Source organism: Pleurodeles waltl, chromosome 9 (genome assembly GCF_031143425.1).
Source record: "Pleurodeles waltl isolate 20211129_DDA chromosome 9, aPleWal1.hap1.20221129, whole genome shotgun sequence".
Classification (NCBI taxonomy): Eukaryota; Metazoa; Chordata; class Amphibia; order Caudata; family Salamandridae; genus Pleurodeles; species Pleurodeles waltl.
The window spans coordinates 455,574,792-455,597,081 of record NC_090448.1 but is presented as its reverse complement, the minus strand read 5'-3'; the positions used below and the strand labels follow the sequence as shown (position 1 = coordinate 455,597,081).

The 22,290-nt window shown below is 42.4% G+C and overlaps 1 protein-coding gene across 2 annotated transcripts in view; it reads left to right on the top strand.

Annotated features, from left to right (window-relative positions):
* The window catches only part of ASPG (asparaginase), a 266,891-nt gene that overhangs the window by 54,006 nt on the left and 190,595 nt on the right, over window positions 1–22,290 (top strand). For both annotated transcript variants that reach the window (XM_069207261.1, XM_069207260.1), the window contains exons 2-3: window positions 448–577; window positions 7,877–7,988. In XM_069207261.1, coding sequence (XP_069063362.1) covers window positions 448–577; window positions 7,877–7,988 — 242 coding nt within the window. The remainder of the gene's footprint in view (window positions 1–447; window positions 578–7,876; window positions 7,989–22,290) is intronic.

Here is a 22,290-nt window from a genome sequence, read left to right as displayed (position 1 = left end):
GGGTCTTATCCTTGCCAGATCTCATCCATTTACCACATAAATACGTTTTATTTATATTGTTATCTGTAAACATATTTTATATTGATATCCCGAAAAAATGGCTTAGATCCTTCCCTGCTGGGCCTGCATTAGATATCCCTGCTAAAGGGTGTCCTCCCATAATATTTTCTGTGACCTTGGTAAGATCCATTCCACCTTACTTTCTTGGTTCTTTCAGCACTTTAGTTTGCGAGAAAAGAGATTTACCTGACACATTTCAATATTCTGTGAAAATGTTTGTATTATTTTTTTAAATATATTTTAGTTTAGTATGTTTATAGTGATTTGCTGTCCATTTTATGTGTATTATTAGTGGGTGCTTACATGCATGTGGAACGTGAGAAAATGTTTTGTTTGTGTGAATGATCGCTATTGCATGGTTAACTTGTTTTTCTGTCTTATCCACAGTACTGTTACCTCGGCCTTATGCTTTTGCGTCTGCTCTGAAAAAGCAACCAGCTCTTCATGATGAGAATTATGCACAGCAAACCAAGCTCTATGATTGCTTTGATTCTCCGGACAATATCTTGGTACTCCCGTAAGTATGGAATATTCTTTTAACCTTGTTCTTGATAAATACCATTAGTGTTTGAAATTTGGCAGTAAATAGCATCACATTTATTGGAGTGAGGGTAGGCCTCCATCAGAAGAAAGAGGTTGCTTCCATAATACGCTAGCCTGTTTATTTGACGGTTAATTTACTTATTAATTGCCTGGAATCTCTAGGCACTGGTCCAGCAGAGGTCAGGTGTATATCTTTGTTCTGCACACTTGTTTTCCATTGGTTCGTTGCCCTTCTTTATAGCTTGGTGTTCCTGGTGCGCTAGTTTGCTCTTCCACCTTAAACTCCTGCACATAAGCCACAGTTCATTGATTTCAGAGAATACCAGTGGGTCATTAAGCAGATTTACTTTGCATAGTTCCGATTTGAGTTCTGGGATGTAGACTGTTCTTTCTCTCTCACCTAATGCATTACTTAACCTCAGTCTTCTAGATGCTAGCCTCCCCTTTAGTATCATGTGGCACTGTCACCTGTGAAAAATCCAGGCAAGAGGTTTGCACTATCCTTGGTTGGTCCAAGGACAAGTCTACCTTAGTCTTTGAATTTACGCTTGACCAGAGTTTATGTATGGTATGCATCTGATTTCTAACCCAACAAACCGCAATAAGGTTTAATGACCCATAAAGGTTTTTTGTAATTCAAACTTCAAGTGAACTCAGTTGTGCCCCCACACTGTCCTTATGTTTTTTTATGATATGCTGTGGAATTTCCATCAGCTAGGTTGGTAATGATCCTTTTATATGAAGAGTAGGCAGTTATTACACAGCTTAGCCTACAACCTCACATACTTTGCTTACTGAACAGATTGTCACTTCGCATAACTGTGGCTAAAAAATAACTTTCCGTGATTGAAACACAAGTCCTTTTTTAAAATACCCAGCTGCCGAAGTGTATTTACATTTCTGGCATGAGAGAGGTGATGGATTTGCTGTACAAACTAGTCGATTTTCTACTGGTCTGTAAGTAATCGCTTCTGTAAACCAAGTCTTATTTGCAGGTCATCTGCACCTGTATGGAAATTGTTTTGCTGCAGGCTCTGTGGCGTTGTGTTAAGGAAGTAACAATTTCCTCTTGTTGATTAAACTAAACTTCAAATCTTCAATAATGTTGTCTTGTCTCTATAGAAACAATATTTCATTTTGACCATTTCAGTTTTTGTTGGAAACCTTCTTTTCCAGGAAAATTCATCCAGCCATGCTCTCATCTAGTTGTACATGAGTACCTGTAGCTCATTAGACACTTAGAGGTCCACACATGTCTGCATCAGATACCTACTACCTACAATCAGTGTAGGAGGTTCTTGTAATTTGATTTAGGTTTTTTCTGCTTGTGTACTTCCTTCCCTCCAGGATACCTTGCAGGTAGTAGTCGCTCTATATAAACCTTATCATATCCTAATTCCAGTCATAAAGTTAGTCCGTGCTATCACCTGCAAGCACTATAATTTATGCATCCCCAGAGCCACTAAATATTTACTTTAGTCACTGAAATCTGGTTAAAGCCTCATCTCATGCTAATAATTTTCATCTTCTGGCGAATGATTACAAACAATATCTTGGGACACCAAATTTAAAAAATGTTGTATCTGCCATTATCACCTGATGGCATTTACTGTTCTCGGGTGCTGTCTTCTCGTATCAAATGGAGAGATTAATGAAGCTTCCCTCACTTCCTCTTGATGCAAGGATTCTATTGGGACACTGTCTTTGGTGTGATAAGCAAGACACATCTAGCCTCTGATGATGCGGGACAGGATTCCAGAATACTGGGACCTTTACCATGATCCTATATAGGGAATTTCCAAAGTAGGTTTATTTGAAGGAAACTCTACCCTCTGGCTTTATTAGTGAAGGCCTCTTCAGGAGAAACTGGTCAGTTGCTCCTTTCAGTTTTTGCGTCTATGCTCTAGCCTCATTCTGAATGACCGCACACTGTGACTCAGCTCTGGCCTGTTCCTAAATCATTCTGACTGTGCACAAACAGCAGCTATACAGACAACAGCCCAGAAGGATTTTGTGCACCAAGGCACACTGCACAGACCTTAATGTTGAGAAATTAACCAAACTGGAAAAATAAAATATAATCCAGCTGTGCTTCCTTTTAATTCTAATGACTCCCTTCCTTGCACTAACAGCTCAGTGCCTAATGGGGGGCTGCATTGAGCTTACCACAATAAGTTGCTACACGTTCAGTTTTTTTAATCCTTTTCAACATATGCTGGATAATTGGGTGTTCACTAGCCGGTGGACTAACATTGCACCTCTAAGTTTCTGGGCTCTGTTGTGATGGTCCTGTGGAGAGCAAGTCTAAAATTGTTTCCACTGCTATGTAACCGGGATCTTTTTTCTTCTATCTGGGCAAAATTCACTGTTAATGAGAACTTGTAGTGACTTGAAATGCCACCCCAGCCCTCCAAGCCCTTCTAATTGCACCAGCATGTCTGCAGTGCCATGAAGGTAAAAGTCCATCAGAGAAGTACTTTCGTGTCCTGTACCCAAAATTGAGACTGCTCTGAGTGGATGCTGTGCGGGAGCCCCAAATTCAATGACACCCCAAAATTTAGATCAACCCAAAATTTACTTCTAGAACTTCCGCTCAGTTACCCTTGAGCTTGCGATAAACACCCTCCTCAACATCAGTCCTAACGTTAATTTAGCAGAGTAAATCATAAGTAACAGACCACTGATAACGAAGTTCTAAATCATGGAAAAGTTAAAAGGTTTTATAAAAAAATCTCAAAGTATCAAGCAATCCTGTCTAAAACACTCTCATAATAAACATATTGCACATTTTAAAAAAAAGACAGGAAAAAATTTAAATATTCAACTAAAAACAGCACAGTTTTCCAAATCGAAAGAACCAACTATTGGTAGAAGATGAAATACCAACTCTGACTGTATACAGAACAGGTGTAACTAAGTACTTTAAGCTACAGCCAGCCAGGTATCCAAACAGAAATTATATGGCAATACAGACCACATTCAGTTTCCCCTTACTCTCATAGTTGCTTCCAATACTTGAGTTGCGTATGACACAATATACAACATGGGCAAACACACACCAGGATTAGAAGCACGCTCCGGATAGTACATACAACTCTACTTTTGTACTCTTCTTCGGACAAGGAAAGTCTTTTTTGGGTTTTGGGGAAATGTATTCAGGAAAGTGGCAATCCTTGTGAATAGTTATGAGCATGTGACCTCCTCTTCTGTCCAAACATTTGAAAGAAAGAAGTTCATAAATACTGCTCCGCCAGGCTCGCCCTTGCCACCGTCCCCCGTGTCCGACGCTCCACTGCCGGAGGAAGGTCCTTTTCACACCTCGCCGCCAAGACTTGGAACTCGCTACCGAAACGCCTCAAAACATGGCTTTTCAAACAGTAGCTCCTCCCCCCCCCCAAAAAGTGCCGTGAGAGCCTAACGGGTGAGTAGCACGCTTTATAAATATACTGATTGATTGATTAAGAACTGCTCCATTTGAAGGTGTTTCAATTTTTTTTTTTTTTATGTATGCTCCTTAGGGTAACCTTTTATGGTTAGAGCAGATTTGCCACATGCCACAGTGCCCACTTTCAACAACTATCTAAATAATTGCAAACCTGTGTAGAAATTGTCCACTTATAAATAGGGATGTTTACTAAAAGGTTCTCTGGCAAGTTCACACAATTCTTTTTCACTGACTATATAAGGTAGAATGGGGGGAGGGGGTCAATTGAAGAACCCCTACCAGTGTACACCCTGAAATTATACGCATATCCAGTTACCTTTTCACACAGCATATACAGCTGAATTCCATAACCTGTTCTCTTGCCGGGAATGTATTCTCTGAAAACCAAACCACCTTCGAACAGAACCAGAGAATCAGCTGCAGATATCACTATCCCTGGAACATGGATCTCTGGGAAACAGTCTACCAGATGGTCTTTGGATAAGCTGAATCTTCAGAAGACTGGAACAGTCATTTGAGCTTGTGGCATTGCTGTAGCATTATCCACAAAATGCACCATCCGCTGCAGAAGCAAATACCTATCTCGATGCATGTTTGATGGAAATGTGGCATTTGCAATCCAGGGACTAGTAGACCTATATAAAGACAGTAATGACTTCCTTATCAATCCCATCAGTGAAGTTAAAACCCAGAACTTAATCTCATTGAGATTTGTGGATAGCTCTAATGTGTTGTGACTGTGGCACTGTTGTCCCTCAGTAACTGATCTGTATACTAATTAGTCTGCTCAACGGTATCATCCAAAAACACATCAATAAACAATTTGAAGAAATTGATGGGCAAAAGGTTTGCTGTGTTGAGATTTGGCCCTAAGCGGGACTGCACCCCAAGCTTTGGCATCAAAGTGGGTATGAGGAAAAGGTCTGTGCTTGCACCTCTTGTGTTCAATCTATTCATTAACAATGTCAGCGACCATTTATTAGCATTAAATCTCGATGTCCCCTTGATTTTTTTATTTTTTTATTTTTTGGGGTGGGGGCAATAAAAACACCTATTTTGCTGTTTGCCAACCATGCCATTTTATTGGCCCAGACAGAACTTTCAGTGCATAACGTTAACTCCTCTAGGGTTTCGAAACATACTGCTCCAAGAAGAATCTTAAAATTAACATCTCACAAACCAGATCTATGGCTGTGAACTGGCTGCACACCCTGAAAAAATCATTCAGAGTAAATAATGAGCTGTTGGAGTTAGATGACTTTAGTGATTTTCTAGGGATAAGGTTCCATACTAACTTAACTTGAGGCAAACAAATGAGGAAGAGTGAAATGAGTATTTCTCAGCAATCAAATGCTGCTCTTCGCTTTAGCAGCTGTGTTGGCTAAAGATCAATCAGGCCAGCTCTACAGGCTTACCAGGACAAAGTGCTCGCCTTTTGGTCTGTATCGGGCTGAGATTTGGAGCAGCAGCAAGTCACCAGGCCTTCAGAGTGGAGAATCAATTTCTACGTTGCTTGTTACAACTTGCCGCAAGACCTCTGATGGCAACACCCCAACATGAGTTGGGCTTACACAACATTGAAGCTGTTGCGGCACTCAAGCCACTTTTGTTTTGGCATGGAATATGGTCCAAACCAAACTTACTGTTTTGCCTCATGCCAATTTGTGACCTTTGGAAAAGTAGCAATTATAAGCTACCTTGGTTTTAAATAGATTGCATATTCCCTTGCCACCATTGGTTGTAAGGAAATATGTGCTAACATGGAGTCTGTGGGGCCGTCCACCTCTGGTATAATAAAATAAAAGTATTGTCTCCCTGTAAAGCCTTTCACACAAAACGGGTCAAAGTCTAGCAGTGACAGCTCTTGCCTCTGTTCGCATGGTGGAGATGAGAGCCTCATTCATTTTATGTTACTCTGTTCCTTTTCTTTGCCATCATGGAGGAAGATTATCCCTTTTTTTAAATGTTGATTTTTGGCCCTGTTGCCACTTTGGATTTTTTGTCTAAGGACTGACATTAATTCTGTCCTCAATTCAGTGGTCTCTTACATTTATGAAACATGGAAAGTGATGCAGCTGTGACATAGATAACAGAATGGCCGTTTCAGAGGGGCTTTATTTATCACTATTTTAACTTTTCACTATTTTTCAACTGTCAGCCTACAAGTAGAAGATTAATTTGAATCAGTCAGAAATGTTTTGCTCAAAGTCCTTTTAGTAGAAGGCATTGCTGTTACGTTGATTGTTTGGATGCAGAGTTCTGTTTTAAACTAGTAATTGTACTAATTGCCTTTGTGGAACTAATTACTGAGTGAGGAAAGTAAACAAGGGCCTTCCGGATAAGCTTATTTTATATTGGAAAGCTCTTGTTGAATGTTTTGATATTTGGGCATGGAATTTACTGATTGCTTATTTACTTTCTTGTGCCAGAATATGGATTTTATTATTTGTATATTGTATGGCTTATGTATATAAGCTGATACAATAATTATCCATTCTTCAAAGTCATACTTCAATCAGACTCGTAATTCAATTTGCCCTATTCATAATCCAGATTGTTCAGGAACGCACAGCATACACAGTGACTTGCTGTGCACTTCTCCGAGTCTCAAGAACTAAGTTTTTCCCTCAAACTGGATATTAGGCAGTCCTAATCAAAAAAAATATTTTGGTGACCCCTATGAAAGAAAGGTGCCTTTACACAACCATCCTCTGCTACCAACTTTTGTGTAAGCAGAACCCGGAATCTCAAATTGAGTGACGGCCCAAAATTCAGATCACTCCAAGATGTACCTCCAGGTTCTGCTCCATCATCCTTGATATTGTGATAAACAACACTCTTCTAAGCATCAGGTCCCACGTTAACTTAGCAGAGTAAATTATAGGTAATTAGAACCACTCAAAGGAGTTCTATATCAAGGAAAAGTTAAAGGATTGTACTACTTAATCTGAAAAACTAAGCAATCAAGACTAAATGTTAAATACCATTAAGGCATAAATGCAGAGAGGATTCAGAATTATTCTAAGTCCCAAATGAACAACCGGTCATAAAAGAAATGGACAGAGTCCTGCCTGAGTAGAAAAGTCTTCGAAATAAGTGGACTGATAAGGAAGTGCACAATACAAGCCGTTCCACTAGGCCATGATAGCATTTGGATAGTTTCCTTAAGCAAACCTCCAAAGTATTTTGAAATGATAGTTATTCTCCCTAATGTGCTGCAGTTTTGTGTGTGTGTTGGGCAGTGGGGGTGGGAGGTTGGGGGGGGGATTGGGTGGGGGAGTGGTATGATTTGTATTGTCTCCTCCCTTCCCCCCCCCCCTTTCTAGGGCCACCAGGAAAAAAACCAGCAGCCATTTCCATATCGTCAAAAGGCCCATCCCCATATGTGATGTTTGAGATAGAGAGGTCAGTGATCAGCGCCACTGTTGTGAGCCCAGCAGAACCCTTCCCTGTAAATGTGGGGGAATCAAGAGGTTGACAGACAGGAAATCTGTTTTTGGGAGATTCCCTTTGAAGTAAGCGAGTAAAGGTTGACCCCAAGACACTTGAGTCATAATTTATTTTCCTTATTTTGTGTTCTTTTTAAGATGTTTTTTTTTTAATTTTTTTACCATGTATGCTGACACTGGCTAAAAGGGATCTTACTCACTGAGCAGCTAAATGGAGTCCTTAGTGTGCTGGGGTCCTTTAATGCGCACCATGAGTACCACTTTTCCTTGGGAGATTTCCTCCCTCTAGAGAATCCCTTAAAGCATCTTCAAATGACAAGTCTTACCGGCACCTTTGCATACTTTATAACCGATTGCTTCATTTTGCTACATTTTGCAGAGAGTCCAAGGAGAAGAAACGAGTTGTTTACACTATATTAGAATATTCACCTTTGCTTGATTCTTCAAATATGACGACTGACGACTGGGCTAAAATTGCCAAGGATATTAAGGTACAGTGTATTTGAAATATAGAATTTTGTGCTTGTGTTCCCAATGATTTTGTTTACCTTATGATGCATTTAGTTAGATATGGCGAAATGCTGCAGCAGTGTGCAGTCTGAAATGTTGAATAATCTCTTTTGATGACCTGCATGGTGAAATTTTGTTCAGAAATGGCAAGGGTTTGACGGCCATGAAAACCTTCACCCAGCTTCGTAAGTGTTGTGTTTTTTTTTTTTTTTTTTCATCTGGAAGGCCAATTAAATGAAGAACCTATTAGAAATTCATTGACTGGAGCATGGGCTACAGGGAGCTCAAGTGCCAAACGCTATTTATATTGCAGTTTTTGATTTTTCCAATTAAAGTTTGCCCAGCATGACACCCTCTGCTTACTCATATTAAAGAAGTGCAGGTTGTTAGTACCTTACAAACAGTGCTCAATTTGTAAATGAAAACATGCCGGTGCCCAAAGCTGTCCTCTCAAATATGTGGCTGCCGCAGTTAAATGTGCGAGCACAGGATACTGAGGGAGCCTAATCCTAAAGCCAGCTCAAGCCTCTTTAATCCATTTACAGGCACTCCCTGCCCCTTCAGCTTACTCATGGCAGCTTCCTCCCTTTCTGACGCTTTTTAGTTTTCTTTTCCTCAGTCTTTCCCATATGTGTCTTTTGTAAATATTTAAGGCAGAAAAATAAGTCCCGGCCCTCAAAAATAAGTGTTGATGCCCCGCACGCGAATCCACCAGCTCAAATTAAGCACTCCTTATAAGAGCCGCTCATTTAAAGCATGATGTTCTGCGACAATGGTTTTAACTTGCTAAGTATTGAAAGGGTGGCTTTTCTCTTTCCGATGGCGTGGAATAACTTGTAGGTCTCAATGAAAACATTTCTCTTCAGCATGTGTTGCACCTTTGGTGCAATTTTAGATTGTGCTGTATTCTAAGTTGATTGGCTGCACTTCCGCATGCAATACACTCTTGTGCTCATTAAAGGGCTTGGTGCCCACCTGTTGCTCACCATTTGTTGGTTTACAGCCTTCTAATTCGTCACAGCACATTTGGCATTATTTCTGTTCCTCTATGTGGAGCAGGGATCAAGCACTAATTGATTTCAACTTACTTAGTGCCCGTCGTTGCTCCCGATGTGATTTGGTTACTATTTTGTTCTAACTTCCAGTGCCCCTTGCTAGCTCAGGTGTTTTATTAAAAATAATTGAGTGCTCATGTATTCTGAGTAATGGATTTGTGTAGAAAATATAATAATGTAGAAAAATAATGCACACATTTGAAAATGTGATTGACGAGTGCCCGCCAATGTTCACAAAGTGTAATTATTAATAGTCTAAGAAATATTGAGTATATGTTTGACTGATGTAGTAATATGTCATATTAAAGGTTATGTATTAGCTTTATTAGTTGTAGGCCTTAATTTAGCGAAAGTCTTGGCCTATTTGCCAGGCCTCATGTCAAGCTGTATTTCTTAACGTTTAATAAATGGCTGTCCTAGAGAGTTAAACTGTGATTTTCAATTGAATTGTAACTGTTACGTCCTGGGCAGCACCGCTCGGGTGACCAGGACGTAACCGTTACGTCCAGGTAGGGGGCCTCGGGGGAAGCACTCCCCAGGGGGCCTCGCACCCCTCCACCCCTGTGGGGAGCGACCCCCTTTGGCAAGGATCGCTCCCCTGGGGTCAAAATTAACTCTAGGCCATTTCTTCCCCCTTGGGGGCAGATTGGCCTATTTTTATTAGGCCAGTGTGCCCCCCTTGGGGCAGAAACCACTAGACACCAGGGATTTTTTTTACTTATTTTATTTTTTTATATGTGGGGAGCGACCCCTTAGGCAAGGGTCGCTTCCTTGGGGGGGGAAATTGTCTTTAGGCCACTTTTGCTGACCTTGGGGGCAGATCGGCCTATTTTTATTACGCCAATCTGTCCCCAAGGGGGGCAGAAACCACTAGACAACAGGGATTTTTATTTTTTTGTGTCAATTTCACTCAAGGGGGCCGACCCTTTAGGCAAGGGTCGCTCCCCTGAGGGGGCAGATTTATTTTAGGCCATTTCTGCTCCCCTTGGGGGCAGATCAGCCTACTTATTTTAGGCCGATTATACCCCAGGGGGGCAGAAACCACTTAGGCACCAGGGATTGGTGTGTGTATGTGTGTGTTTTGGGGGGGGCAGCCCATTGGGCCAAGGTCGCTCCCCATTGGGCCACATTACTGTTGGCCATATCTGCCCCCAAGGGGGCAGAAAGCCCACCAGAGACCAGGGAAGATTATTTTTTTCAAAAGAAGAGGGTGGGGGGGTGGCGGTATGGCCATAGCCCCACCTCAAATAAATGGGGCCAAAGTTGTTCTGCCCACCAGTGGGCAGAAGGGGCAATTGCCTCTGATCCACACCCCAGGGGGGCAGAAAGTCTACTAGATGCCAGGAAATTAAAAAAAAAAAAAAATAGTGGGGTGGTGGCCACCAACCAGTATGGGCATGGTTATGACCCTACCCCAACTGAAGGGGGTAACAGTCTTTCAGCTCTCCACCCACACACTAAAACATCTTATCCCGCAGCAAGCAAGAGGACATTTGATGGTTTTGGTTTTACATTTGGGCCATGAGAGCTTGGCTAACACTCAAAATTGTCCCTCTTGGAATGGTGAGGGCTGCACTTTTTGGACTTTGGGACGCTGCCATGTAAAAAAAATTGCAAGACCTAGACACATCTGAAAACAAAACATCTGGGTGAGTCCAGCGTGGTGTGCTTCACATGCACCCCGCACCAATTTCTTACCCACAATACACTGCAAACCTCCACCTTTTCTGGAAATCTCAATTTTTTTTCCTCATTTTTGTGATGGAACCTTCTGGAATCTGCAGGAATCCACAAAATTCCTACCACCCTGCATTGTCTCATCTCTACCGATAAAAATTCTGCCCCACTTGTCAGCCTAGAAATGTTTGTTTTCAAACTGCCCTTTTGGACCCGCTTTGGTTCCCCCTCAATTTTGACATGTTTTGCGCTCTTCCCGGTCACAGGCACTTGGCCCACCTACACAAGTGAGGTATAATTTTTACCGGGAGACTGAGGGGGAAACGTTGGGTGGTAGGAAATTTGTCCTGGTGCGGTGATCCCACACAGAAATGTGGGGAAAAGCCTTTTTTTTTTTCTTTTTTCTAGCTAAATTTGAGGTTTGCTGAGGATTCTGGGTAAGAAAACACTGGGGGATCCACACCAGTCGAACCTCCCTGGACTCCCTCGGGTGTCTAGTTTTCAGGAATGTCTGGGTTTGGTAGGATTCCTTGTATGGCTGCTGAGCCCAGGATCAAAAACGCAGATGCCCCCCGCAAAAACAGATAGGTTTGTATTTGATAATTTTGATGTGTACCAATAGTGTTTTGGGGCATTTTCTTTCACGGGCAGTAGGCCTACCCACACAAGTGAGGTACTATTTTTATATTTTTAGCAGGAGACTTTGGGGAACGCTGGGTGGAAGGAAATTTGTGGCCCCTTTCAGATTCCAGAACTTTCTGTCGCCGAAATGTGTGGAAAAAGTGTGTTTTTGTGTTTGTTTGTTTGTTTTGTTTGTTTGTTTTTGGTTTTGGCCAATTTTTGAGGTTTCCAAAGGATTCTGGCTAACAGTACCTGGTTAGAGCCCCACAAGTCACCCCATCTTGGATTTCCCCTAGGTGTATATATTTTTTTTTTTTAAACATTTTTTTAAAAGGTGCAGGTTTGGTTGGTTTCCCTAGGTGGCGGCTGAGCTAGAAGCCAAAATCCACAGCTTGGCACTTTAAAAAAAAACAGCTCTGTTTTCTTTAGGAAAATGTGAGGTGTCCATGTTGTGTTTTTGAGCATTTTCTGCTGTGAGCACTAGGCAAAGGATTCTGGGTAACAGGGCCTGATGAGAGCCCCACAAGTCCAACCCCCCCCCCCCCCCCCCAATTGTGGATTCCTCTAGGTGTCAAGTTTCAAAAAGCACAGGTTTGGTAGGTTTCCCTAGGTGCCGGCTGAGCTAGAGATCAAAATCCACAGCTAGGCACTTTCCAAAAAACACATCAGATTTCAATGTAAAAATGTGATGTGTCCATGTTGTGTTTCCTGTTGCGGGCGTTAGGCCTGCCCTCGCGAGTGAGGTGCCATTTTTATCGGGAGACTTAGAGGAACACAGAATAGCAGAACAAGTGTTCTTGCCCCTTGTCTTTCGCTACATTTTTTTCCTTCCATATGTTAGACAGTGTTTAAAAAAGACGTTTATTTGAGAAATGCCCTGTAATTCACATGCTAGTATGGGTATCCTGGAATTCAGAGATGTGCAAATAACCATTGCTTCTCAACACCTTATCTTGTGCCCATTTTGAAAATACAAAGGTTTTCATGATACCTATTTTTCACTCTTTATATTTCACCAAATGAATTGCTGTATACCCAGTATAGAATGAAAACCCATGGCAAGGTGCAGCTCATTTATTGGCTCTGGGTACCTAGGGTTCTTGGTGTACCTACAAACCCTATATATCCCCGCAACCAGAAGAGTCCAGCAGGTGTAACGGTATATTGCTTTCATAAATCTGACATCACAGGAAAAGGTTACAGAGTAAAACATGGAGAAAAAAGGCTGTTTTTTTTCACCTCAGTTTCAATATGTTTCTAAGTTCAGCTGTTGTTTTCTGTAGGAAAACCTTGTAGGATCTACAGAAATTACCCCTTGCCGAATTCAGAATTTTGTCTGCTTTTTAGAAATGATTAGATCTCCGGGATTCAGCATTTGTTTCATACCCATTTCTGTCACTAAGTGGAAGGAGGCTAAAAGCACAAAAAATAGTAAAAATGGGGTATGTCCAAGTAAAATGCCAAAATTGTGTTGGAAAATGTGGTTTTCTGATTCAAGTCTGCCTGTTCCTGAAAGCTGGAAAGATGGTGATTTTAGCACCGCAAACCCTTTTTTGATGCCATTTTCAGGGGAAAAAAAATCACAAGCCTTCTTCTGCAGCCCTTTTTCCCATTTAAAAAAAAATAAAATAAAAATAAAATTGCTGTATTTTGGCTAATTTCTTGGTCTCCTTCAGGGGAATCCAGAAACTCTCGGTACCTCTAGAATCCCTAGGATGTTGGAAAAAACTAATGTAAATTTGGCATGGGTAGGTTATAGGGACAAAAAGGTATGAGGGCCTAAGCGCAAACTGCCCCAAAGAGCCAATAAAATGCCTGGCACCTTTTCGGGGTGCGGGGTGGGAGACCTGGCAGCGAAGGGGTTAAATGTGCCGACAGCTGATGATCCTTTTCTCATGAGAACCGACTGCTAGAAGATGCTGTTCTTGCTAAGTGTAACATTATGTGTGTAAAACTGACTTTCTCAGGAGGAGAACAATGGAGACACTGACTGGAGTAGAAGCTGAAACAATATTGTTTCCTGACGAGCCGGATGATGTCAATGCAGGACAACCAATCGACGACATGTGAATAGAGTAATGGTAGAATTCATGGATTTGGAGTTTTAGTTTTATTGGATCAAGTGTGATTATGCAATCCCTTGACCAACAGGGATTTGGGAAATAGTTTTAGTGAATTTAATTTAACAAGACTTAACCGGGAGGGGAGTGCTCATTCTTGCCCTTTTTCTGTTTTGACAAAAGACGTGCGTTTTCTGAACCTTGATGCTGAATCTTGATGCCTTGCTGATCGACCGAAGTCTTGATGATGAAGACTATCTTGTGTTGCCGATCCAATTGAGGAGAGGTATAGATCATACCTATGTGTCTGTTAAGAATATTTGCTTTTCTTTGTAGGTACCAACTGCACTGTGTTGACAGAGCCATAGTTAGATGTTTTTTCCAAATTGTTACTAAATTGTTTTGCATGAAGCCCAACATGTGGATGCTAATGTGATGTTAGTTGAGGATTCTTACTAATGAAAAGTCTGTCAATAGGGAATAATGCTTGATTAATTTATTTGCTGAAACTTGATGTATGTGATCACGTTGACGCAATTGACCTTGTTATTAATTTGTACTGTAACCTTAGACTATGTCGTAGTTCAAGCTTTGATTAGATTACGTTTCTTTTGCAGGTTCGGACAGCAAGTGTTTCTGTATGTGTATTGTTTGATTTTGAGATTCATTAACAATGCTAATATAGGGAAATAAATATTTTTACTTTTACTAAAAGGTGTGGTTATTCATGACTGAAAGGTCATGGTGTGTTAATTACTGACTCCATTGATTATTAATGACATTGATGATTAGTGATTATTGATTTTGTTGATTGATTATGGGTTATTGATCTGTATGTACTAGATCTATGGTGGGAACATCTTAATTGCAAGTCAAAATGTTCATCGGCCTAATCGCGTCCCCTTGTAAGTTTACTTATTAAGGTCAGACGTGCTAACACCCTCAAAAAGAAGGCCTGTTTTGAATGATTTTCAGTGGGTCATAATGAGGTAGGGCACTTGCGACCCACTGGGAATCGCAAACAGTGTAAAACACACTGTTGTACACAGCTGTTAGCAATTTCCCAATACCGAATCGCAAAAATTCATTATTAGGACCTCTCAAACCCAAAGCTACGTACATCTGGCACTTTGTCAGGAAGGAAAGCCGCCTTCAGCATTGCATTTCATTTTCAACGAGAAGTATCACAGGTCTGATAACCACACTGAGGAGCTAGAGTTAATTCGTGATATGGGTCTAGTGCGCATGAGAAATGCAATTATTTCTTAAAACAAGGCCAGACAAGCACAACTTTTCATTTAGGTCAAACTTCATGGATTGATATACCATCATTCAGTAAGAGGTCATACACCAGCCTTACATTTAACGGACCATTATTCTAGAACGCCCTCAAAATTGCACCTTAACGTATCCTCCTTTGCAGGGACAAGGTACGCAACACACTCCTTTAATTCTTACTTTTAATGGAACTGTAAACCTTTTTCTCACTGCGTGTGGGGAAAAAAAAAAAAAAAAAGTCCTGCTTTCTAAAGAAATCATGGTTTCCCTTTATTTTTTGACACTATTGCAGAAACTGCACCCACCATGTAAGCAGTTTCCCAGAAAATGTGTATAAAAAGGTATATTGAACAGCATCTAGTGATATTCAAGTTCATTACAAGTGCAATAAAGTGTAGCTTGAAAGTGCAACCTTCATAATGATGAATCAGGTGCCCATCCAAGCTATTTGCTGTGGCTCAGAGAAGCAACGATTTTTACATGTTGAATGTTTGCAGACAGGTCATCGACCCCAGCGTTCTGTCTTTAAACCCTTACTAACCTGTGAAAAAGGGATTGTTTACCATCTTATGTAGGAGCAGTTTGATTTACTGGTTGTGTGAAACAAAACTTTACCAGTGCAAAGATTATGTATTGTATCCCCATGTCACTGAAGGCGAACTAGACACACGGGTAGGTGTGGAACAGCTAGCTAACAAATATGAGATGTTGCTTAAATGGTTAATACAGAGTGACCCAGGCAATATGGAGAAGAGACCACAAATATTCACGTTTTGTATTTAGGAGGCATGGTATATGCAAAATAATCAACTATCAAACACTTGAAGGATCTTTGGTATACGGGAATGCTAGTTCCCATTTTTTTCCTTGTACTGCTCCCTAGGGTTGTGATCTGTGCAATAGTTGACTAATTTAGCGTTTCTCTAGTGATTTATGCTATATGCGCAGCCCTTCAAACGAAAGCATTAGCAGCCTGGTTCGTTGGAAGTTATGCAAGATTTTAATTATAATTTTTTTTTTAAACACATTTTTTATTGTTGTCAAGGCAGTACTTACATTGCAATTTTTAAACATCTTTCTATAACATTTGTTATGCAATACAGAGTCGTGTTTTAACGTCTTTTTACAACATTTTTATACAGTACATTGCATCACTTTATTGCCTGTTTCAACTTTTAACCGTTTAACATCGCTACTTAACTTTTATCTACTACTTGGTCATCTTATTCCAATTATACATGGGGTTTTTAGTTACCAGGACACATTTTTACTATTCTAGTTTTTTCAACTTTGTAATTTCTAGTCTGTTGGGGGGGTTCTGACATGTCTCTTCCTTTGTGTATTCTTTCTACTCATCTTCTTCACTCAGTGTCTCAAAATGTTCCATTAGTGTATTCCAATCTGGGGCTACCGGACATTCTCTCATTCCGGAGTTATCTTCTCACCTAAGTGCTGCACCCTCTGCTTTTCCCCATTCCATCACCTCTGCTTTCCATTGTGTTGTCGTAGGGGCTGTGGTTGCTTTTCAGCATCTTGTTAGAAGGCGCTTCGCTAACAGTAGTGCCAGATTTATGAGTCTGAGTAGTGTTTTCTTTTTCTTTAGGTGCAGGAGCATACCGAGCATACATGTCTCTGTTGTATATTGCATGGTATTACCAGTCATTTTGCCTAGTATGGTAGTTATTCCTTTCCAATATGCCGCTATATCAGGGCAGCTCCAGAGCATATGCAGCAAATCCGCATCTTCCAATCCGCATCTGGGGCACGCCGAGGATGTCCCCGGATATAGGATATGTAGTCTGTGTGGTGTGAGGTATGCCAATTTAAATCTCGTATTACGGGATATTTGACTTGGGTACTCTAGTATGGTGGACCAATCTTCTTCGGATAATTCCTTATCTATATCTGATTCCCATTTGAGCTTAAGCGCTAACAGGGGATATGCCAAGTGCGTTCTGACTCCCCTATATAGCCATTTTATTAAGTGTGTACCCTGCCCTACAGTGCATATAGCACGGACAGGACCATGCGTAGGAGGCTCCTTATTGTCTGTGGTCCAGTGTTTATTGACGTAGTGTGTAATACTAGTGTGTAGCAGAAAGCTTGAGGGGGACAAACCGTGTTCATGGATATAGTCTGTGTGGTTAAGCAGTCGTTGGTCTTTAAATAGGGCACCAACTGTGTTTATTCCCTCCTGTGTCCAGCTGAGTAGTGTGTTGTGGGTTAAGGTACCTGCTGTAACTGGTAGTCCCAGCAGTGGTATATTGGGAGAGTAGGGGAGTACGTCAGAGGTGTATTTTAGTGATAATCTCCAATACTGCAAGGCCACCCTCAGAAGCGAGATGTTTCCGGGGATCTGGTCTCCGGGGCACAGCATGGCATGTATGCTGCCCTTGTCAAATATTAGTTGGGTATATTCTATTTCTTGGAGGTTGCGACCGGCCAGCCAATATGCTTGCCATTAAAGTTGGCTTGCTACGCAGTATGCTTCAAAATCCGGCACACCCATACCCCCTTGCTCCACGGACATCTGCAGTTTAAGCAAACTTATTTGACGTCTACCTCTTCCCCATACAAGATCTAATATCATAGAATTGAGTGTTTTGAAGTAGGATTCTGGTACCTTTACTGCTACATTTGCGAAATAGTATAAGAGGCAGGGGTAGCATTACCATTTTTGCCAGGGCTAGTCTGCCCGCTATCGATATTGGCAGCGTGATCCAAAATTGGATCTGTGTTCTTAGTGCGGACATGGCTCTCTTTAGGTTTCCCTCTAGTAGGTCTGTCGAGGTGCGATATATCTGGATGCCTAGATAACGGAATGTGTTTGTGGCCTTTTGTAGTTGTTGTTCTCCAAATGATATTGTACTATCACCATCTGATTCATGGAAGGTGAATGCTATAGATTTGTTAAAATTAATAGCCAGCCCTGACAATGGTGTGAATTTCTGGAAGATAAATGCTATTGTGTCGGGGGTTGTGGAAGGTCCTTAATATATAATATCATATCATCTGCATATAATGAGACTGCATGTTTTGTATTTTCTATGTCTATTCCCCATGCTCCGCTGTCCGGTCTCAGAAGTTGAGCCAGGGGTTCTATTGCCAGGGCAAATAAGGGGGACAAAGGACATCCCTGCCTAGTGCCTCTATTTACTTGGTATGAGTCTGATATATTCTGTCCTGTGCGTGCTCTTGCCGTTGGTTCAGCATACAAGAGACGGAGCCATTTTGTGTATTCCGGTGGAATCCCAAATATTTCCAGCACTGCCAGCATATAATCCCAGTGAAGGGAGTCGAAAGCTTGCCGCAGATCTAGTGAGAGGCATCCCGCATGTGGAAGTCCCTTCCTGGCTACGTCCATTACGTGATATAAGCGGCGAATATTGAGGGGGTGCATCTGGATGGGATGAAACCACATTTATCCGTATACTTACCGAAATAAAGCTAATAATGGATCAAGCCACTGATATAGCCGAGAAGTCTCTGCGCTAATATTTTTGCTAAAATCTTGTACTCCGAATTCAATAAGGATAGTGGTCTGTAGGATGAAATGTCAGTTCCATCCTTACCCGGTTTTAGGAGGGACGTCACTATTGCTTGTTTGGTAGTATCTGGGCGATGTTCCAATGCCAGTGAGGCTTGATATAGTCGTTCCAGGTGTGGGGCGAGCTGCGCGCTGTATGTGGAGTAAAACTCGGATGGGAGTCCATCCGAGCCCGGTGTATTGTTCCCGGTGTATTGTTCCCATGTTCTTAATAGTTTCTCTCTCCTTGTGTTATTTGGGCGCTTAGTTTCTCTCTGGCCTCTTCGTGGAGTGTTGGGAGTTCGATATTAGCTAGAAAGGCATTAATTTCTGCTCTCTCCATTAATGGTGGGGCGGGGAGTATAGGGCTGTGTAATAGTCTCGGAATGCATTGTTAATTTCTAGTTGTGTTGTTATATTTCCTTGGTGTGGGGTGTTGATATGTATTATAGGAGTGGGGGGTGGATCATCCCTTATCAATCGTGCCAAGAGTGCACCCGCCTTGTCTTCCTCGCTGTGTGCTTGTTCCCTATATTTAGCATGGCCGATTTTTCTCAATCTCTCGAAGGTGTGTGTGTTCGGTTCTTGCTTCCTGTAAGTGTTGGGGTTTGTGGGGCTGTGATATTGATTCTTTTTCCAGTATTCTCAGTCTGTTCTCTACCTGTTGCAGTTCTCACATCAGTGTTTTCCACACTCACGATACATTACTCATTAATGTACCTCTTATCACTACGTTGAATGCTTCCCATTCTATCAGAGGGGAAGGCGCCGATCCTGTATTGTTTTCTTTTTAAATTGGTGATCGTCTGACTCACTTCTTCCCTCAGAGGAGTGTCCTCTAGTACTACTGTCTGTAATCGCCATGTAGGGATAGGTGTGGACGACCTACCCCATAATATGGTCAATTCTAAGGGGTTATGGTCAGAGAGTGTCTTTCCCAGGTATGTGGTCTTAGTCACTTGTGTCTGTAACGATGTAGTGCAAACCATATGATCTTGTCGTATGTGGACTTTATGTGGATGGGAGTAAAAGGAGTATTCCCTCATACCAGCATTTTTGGCCCGCCATATATCTATAAGCGACCAGCCCTGCATCCAAGTTTTTAGCGCTTCTGCTTGCTTTTGGACGTTCGTCCCGGACAGTGGTGGGGTACTACGATCTAAGCTGGTATCAAGTATTGCGTTAAAGTCTCCCCCAGTACCCACGGGATATGTGCCCATTGTAGCAGTGTCTTCGATAGTATCTCCAGAAATGCATCTTGTCCGACATTAGGGGCGTAAATGCTACCTATTACTATGGGTTTCCCATCTAGGTTGCCTTTAATTAGAGTATATCTACCTTCCATGACTATTTTAGTATCTAGTACTTCAAAAGGTGCCCCGGCCATAATCCACACAGCCGCCCCTCGCGCGAACGAGTATGATGTGTGTAAAAATTGTCCCCTCCTTTTCTTGCCGAGTTTTGAAACTTCGTGGGTGGTAAGATGGGTCTCTTGTAAATAAGCAATGTGTATTTTTCAGCGGTTACTTGGGCCAATATTCTATACCTTTTTTTTTTTTTTTTGTATGGCTCCCATTCCCCTTACATTCCAAGTAACATGTCTGGTGTCCCCTTTGTATTACTATATGCAGATTATTTGTAGATGACAACTGTGTGTAACAGTGAACAATTCCGAATCTTAACTGAAATACCAGGCAGAGCGCGAACCAGCTCTGCCAAACTTTTCTGTAGTACATAACTATCATATTATAACAAAAGCATACGAATAGTGAGAAGCCTACGCAATGGGGCAGTACAAGATGTGAAGTCTATGGTTCTTGCCCGTAGATAGCGGGTTCTTTTGTGGATTAGGAAGACCGCGGAGCTCTACTGCCCGAGCCCGCCATTTGGAGGAAGGCCTTAGGCCCTGTAGAATATGGGTATAACCCAGTTTCTAGCATTGCGGGGAGTGGTCAACACAGATCTCGTGCTGTCTGTGGGGGTAATTGCAGGAAATAGCGCCAGGCTCCCTTCCAAGTCCGACGCCACGGTGCTGTCCATCGACGAGGCCACACCACATGGGGGGGGGAGTTTGCCTCTTGTAGGGAGTATGCTGATTGTATCGCGTAATTTTGGCCTTCCAGCGCTTGTTGGAGTGTCGGGCCAGCTTTTTTCCACTGCGTTTGCAGTCTGCTTCGCTTGTCTTTGCGGGGTTGGTGATATTGTCTTGTGGGGGGGGGCATCACCTGGTTCTCTAGTTTTTGACTGTGGGAAGGTCTCATCCAGCCAGGCACACACCAGGTCTAGAGTCTCAAAGAAGTGAGTCTTTTGGTTATATGAGGCTCGCATTCTGGCCGGGAATAGGAGGGTGTATGTTACACCTTCCGTTCTGAGTCTTTGCTTTACTCCCTGGAAAGATGTTCTGCATTTCTGAACTACCATTGTGTAGTCTGGGTAAAAGGAAATTCGGGCATTGTCTACTATGATGGGATCCTGTTCTCTTGCTATTTGTAGTATAGTATCCCTGTCTCTGTAGTTTAATATCCGTGCTATTAAGGGACGGGCTGGTGCTCCTGGCGGGGGTTTCCTGCTTGGGATACGGTGTGCTCTCTCTACCACAAAGTGTACTGATAGACGATCCTCGGCAATTGATTTCAGCCATCCTTCCACTTATTGTGTTGGGTTTTTCACTTCTTTTCCTTCCGGGATTCCTAGTACGCGAATATTATTATGCCTTGACCGCCCTTCTGCATCTTCGGCTCTTTCTTGTAGAGCTTGCACTTGTTGTTGAAGTAGTTCAATGGCGGTTCTATTTTCCTTATGGGTTGGAAGTATTTCTGCTACATTAGATTCTGTTTTCTGTATTCTGTCAGATAGTTTTTTTTTTTATCATCTCTTAGGATATTCAGTTCTGCTGTGATAGATCCTAGGCTGTTCTCAATTGCTTGCCGGGAGTCTTTGATTTCTTGCAGAATAAGATCAAGTTGTCCGCAGGGTTTTTTTACCAGTATTTCCGGTGTTGGGTCGTTGGGTCCAGAAGCTTCTCCATTTTCAGAGTGTTTGCCTTTGGTGCGGCCCATGGCTGGTTGTGCAGTTTGTGTTGAGTTCGAGCGTCAGTGTACACTATGGGTCCAGCATATGATGTATGCTAGATCTGCATACAGGCTTTGTGGTTGACAGTGGGGGTCAAGTATTCATTGTATGCCTTCGCGTGCCTACAGGCCGGCAGCGTCAGGGAGTCGAATGAGGCTCTGGTGCAACACAGAGTCGATAAACTGTTTACAATAATTATGTTTGGTTTATTCCTAAGCTAAGGCTCATTAATGATAGCCTCCGTTTCTGGCGCGCGTTTTTTATTGTTTCGCGCTTGTCACGCAGGAGATAGAGCGTTAGGTTCTGCCCGGATCTCAGCCGAACAATATTTTAAAGTCTTTTTATTCTTCTTCGCGCCCCTTTATTTCGTACGTGTTTCAGCTGGTATATTCCTGTCCCTTCAAAGCCTCCCGTTAGGGGTGGTGTGGGGCGCAGCCCAGCAAGCCGAGTCTCGTGACCCCCCACCGCCGCATTTGCAGTTATATTAATTAGGTGTATGTTGTCTTTTCCTCTTAGGGGCCATCACCTTTGTTTCGTTATCTCTGGGGCCTTTCTTGATATTGTGCTTCCTCCTTTCTCCCATCTCTCCCCGATGCCTCGCTCAGCACCTCTGCGAGGAAGACGGGGGGAGCAGTCAATTGTTTTTTTGGGGGGTTTTCTCCCCCACTGCTCCAGTTCCGATTCAACTCCTGCCCGTTTGTTCCTATCCCCCACGCCCAGATCCGCTCCGCTCCTCGCGCTGCCAGCAGCCATTAATCACAGGCCGCGTCCATCTCACGCCTTCCCCAGCGCTTCCAGGGGGTCCGATAGGACTCGCTCCCCAGGAGCCTCGTCTGTTCCTCCCCTCGGCGGTTGTTTGCATTTGTGCAGAAATATCCCAGTTGTCAACAAATTAGATTGTGTGGTGGGCCCGTGTCGGGAGCTCTGCGATCAGGCGGCCACCATCTTGGGTGGTTAGCCACGCCCCCTCATGCAAGATTTTAAGTTAGGAAGG